The sequence below is a fragment of the Cibotium barometz genome, chromosome 37 (assembly GCF_041138505.1).
Source record: "Cibotium barometz isolate CiBa-2024 chromosome 37, ASM4113850v1, whole genome shotgun sequence".
NCBI lineage: Eukaryota > Viridiplantae > Streptophyta > Polypodiopsida > Cyatheales > Cibotiaceae > Cibotium > Cibotium barometz.
The window spans coordinates 28,480,229-28,484,258 of NC_141082.1; the positions used below are offsets into that span (position 1 = coordinate 28,480,229).

Genomic DNA, 4,030 nt, shown 5'->3' on the forward strand with positions numbered 1-4,030 from the left:
CCACTCACACACACACACACACACACACACGCTATCTCTCTTCTCACACACACTCTCCCACATATAGAAACTCTCTCTCTCTCTCTCTCTCTCACTCACACACACACACACACACACACACAAATACATTCATGCACACACACAAACACACTTCTTTCTCATGCACACGTGCACACACACGCACACACACACACACACAAATACATTCATGCACACACACAAACACACTTCTTTCTCATGCACACGTGCACACACACACACACACTCTCTCTCTCTCTCTCTCTCTCATACACACCCACCCACCCACATGTAAATATATATTATCTATAATATTATGTTTTATTATATTTAGAGATGTATACCTATATATACATGTGCATTTATAAAATAAATAAACACATACACATATATTTTTAATTAATATTAAATTTTAACAAGTGGGGATGCATGATGAGGTGTATATTCACTCTTAAATAAGTGTATCTTATATACAATGTCTTTTGTCTTCTCTTTTGTATACATATATATGTGATTATGTGTGCACATACACACGTATGTGTGATTGTATAATGTCTTCGCGCGTGCATGTGTTGTGCAAGTGTCTTGATTGTGTGTATGTGTTAGTGTGTATTTGTTGTGTGTGTGTGTGTGTACATGGTGTGTTCCACAAAAAAAAAAGTGTGTGTATATGGTGTGTGTTTTTATATATGTGTATCCATAGCGAGTGTCTGCATGTACGTGTGTGTGAGCATGTGAATATACTCGTGTGTACATCTATGTGTGCGCACGTGCAGGTGTATATCTGTGTGTGTGAGTGTGTGCATGTCCATATGTGTGCACATGTACTTGTGTATGTGCGTGTATTTATGTGCTTGTGTGCATGTATACACATATGTGTATGTGCAAGCTTGAGTATGTGTGCAAGTGTGTATATCTCTATATGTTGCATGTGTGTCCATGTGTGCGAGTGTGTCTATGTGTGTTTGTATGCGTGTGTGCACGTATCATGTGCTTGTGTCTGTGTGTTATGTGTGCACGTATCATGTGCTTGTGTCTATGTGTTATGTGTGTGTGTGTGTATGCATGAACATATATGTGTGTGTGTCAATATACATATAAATCTATTTATATATACATGCTTACATACCTATAGATACACATACATAATATTGAACATACATGTGTGTGCGTCGATATACATATAAATCTATTTATATATACATGCTTACATACCTATAGATACACATACATACATAATATATATACGTGTGTGTATGTATATTCTCTCTCTTACACATGCACATAATATATATATTTGTGTGTGTATGTGCAAGCTTGAGTATGTGCAAGTGTGCATATCTCTATATGTTGCACGTGTGTCCATGTGTGCGAGTGTGTATATGTGTTTGTATGCGTGTGTGCACGTATCATGTGCTGGTGTCTGTGTGTTGTGTGTGTGTGTGTGTGTGCATGAACATACATGTGTGTGCGTCGACATATATATAAATCTATTTATATATACATGCTTACATGCTTACATGTGTGTGCGTCGACATATATATAAATCTATTTATATATACATGCTTACATACCTATACATACACATACATACATAATATATATACGTGTGTGTATCTATAGGTATGTGAACATGTATACAAAGATTTTATTGAAAGATGTGAGATGAGATCTTCTTAGATTCAAATTCAAAATTGCATTGGAAGATGTGAGATTTGGCTCCTCCTCACGCTTGCAGGAGTGGTTATTTTGAATTAGCCCCACCTCCTTTGGCCACGAGGTGGGGTTGTGGTTTTGATTGGGCCCTCTTTTGTTGTCTAGTTCGTGTGTCCGTGTAGGGGCGAGTTATCGTGTGTCCGTGTAGGCGAGTTTGAGAGGCCTTCCCTCCGTGGTCTATGATTCACACGCAAGGATCCTCTTTGGCCTCTATTGGAGAGTTCCTAAGTCATACGTGTGAAGCCCCTCCATTCTATTGGGTATGCACGGATAGCAACAAAAATTGGCAAAAAGGAATCTAGCCTATGTAATAGGAAGAAAATATCTAATGCGTAATATATAGACAAGTATTGGACCCGCGCGTTGCTGCGGCCGATAGGTAGAGTTCTAGAAAAAATAAACTCAGTTTCTCCAATTTAGGTCATGTTTTAAGTAAACACAATACATTATTTCAAGTGACTTTATATATATATATCTTAAAATAACATCCATGTCTCGTAGATTTATGGCGAAAACAAAAATATCATAGTAATGTAGCATACGAAGATGCAAAAAAGGACCAATATTACATATTCTCAAAATGCACCACAAAATACGTATTCTCAGTCAGTAATGTCAGAATCAACAAATTGAATTCTTCTCTTGTGAGAAGGATCATTCAATTGTCTCCTCATCACAATACGCTCTCTATTGTAAAGCGGTGATCCATCCCGCACATGCTCTACTATCGATGAATGCAAAGGACCTGCACAAACGAAACAATGATAAATCAAATCTGCACATAACGACACATCGATAAATAAAATCTCAAAAAAAGCTTATAATAGAAAAACATAATCAAAATTACCTCGTACAATAGAACATCGAGTGGATGGTACATGAGGAGCTCTAGTATAAAACGCATAACGAATACCAATGGCCATGATGGATGTAAGAAACACCCACTCATCGGGTACTGAATACCCCTCAAATGATGCAAAGCATCTGTCCATCTCTCTCCAAAACAAATAGACACCCCACTCCTCATCAGGAACACCAATCCCGTACATCTCGATGCCTTCGTCGACAACTCTTACCATAAACGTATCAATGTCATGTAATATCCTAAAATCAAAGCATAACAAATAGGTTATACAATTATTTATATATAGGTTCAAAAAATATTCATACAATGCCTAACAATTACACTTATACTTACCCATCCCTATAAGCATCAATCATAATCCCTGCTACGTGACCTGCAGTAATAGGAGCTGACCATAGCGGTGGCTCTGTATACAGATAGACATTAGTATAGAATGTCATGTTCCATACTTTGTAATCAAGAAAAGTTAAGCAAATATAGAGAAAAACTCACGTTCTATCCTCGACAAAGGCATGTCCAATGTAAAGGTAATCTCAGACATGTCTGTAAACAACAAAAATAGGTACTTTTACCATGGACAAATATGTATAAAAAAAGAAATCACAACAAAATTAATCAAATTGCAGAACTTAAATAAGAAACCTGAATTGTCACTCTGAAGTCATCAAGATCTCCTTATAAACAATATTGTTTGTTGTAGGTGTATAACTTTGAAGATCATCAAATGAACACTCCACATTAGCGTTATCCTCAAGTAACACCTTCACAGCATGAGGAGACCGTGCTCGTGACAACGCGACATACAGTTGTCCATGAGTAAACACTGGAGTCACCAAATATAACCCCAAGACATTTAGGGTTTGGCCTTGTGATTTGTTTATTGACATGCCAAATGCCAGCCGGACGGGAAACTGTCTCCTCCTCATGGTGAATGGTAGTTGGGCCTCGCTGCATATAAAGGTAATCCGTGGAAGAAATACTCTTTCACCAACTTTAGTACCAGTGATGATTTCAGTCTCCAAGACTTTAGAGTGAAAGGCCTTACATATCATCCGTGTACCATTACAGAGTCCACGTCTTGGATCCAAGTTACGAAGCAAAATAACAGGAGCTTCTAACTTTAAAACCAAGCAGTGAGGTGGATATCCGCCCCGAAGGTCGATTGTGTTCAAAAATTCTGTGGAATACAGGAATGAATTTTCATCATTTTCAAGAATTGAATCTGCACTGAAATATTGCTTAGGCTCACCAGGCATTGCATCCAAAGCTGTCTTATTCACAATATCCACTTGACTGTTTATCGGAGCAAGAATAGCACGCTCACTAAAGTATGAAGCATATGTCGTAGTGATAGCCAATTCAGAGTATACCCAATGTACCAAGTCTTTAAGACTCGATCTTTGCAAGACCATATTACTTGGTAGTGTCACC

At 37.8% G+C, this 4,030-nt stretch overlaps 1 protein-coding gene across 1 annotated transcript; it reads right to left on the minus strand.

The window, feature by feature from the left end:
* Positions 1–2,229: 2,229 nt before the first annotated feature.
* LOC147617127 (uncharacterized) lies at positions 2,230–3,062 on the minus strand. Its single transcript, XM_086776352.1, has 3 exons — positions 2,933–3,062; positions 2,582–2,838; positions 2,230–2,479 (listed from the first exon to the last, which is right to left on the minus strand). Exons 1-3 carry the CDS (start codon positions 3,037–3,039, stop codon positions 2,337–2,339), a joined length of 507 nt encoding a protein of 168 aa, XP_086632478.1. The 5' UTR covers positions 3,040–3,062; the 3' UTR covers positions 2,230–2,336.
* Positions 3,063–4,030: the final 968 nt, after the last annotated feature.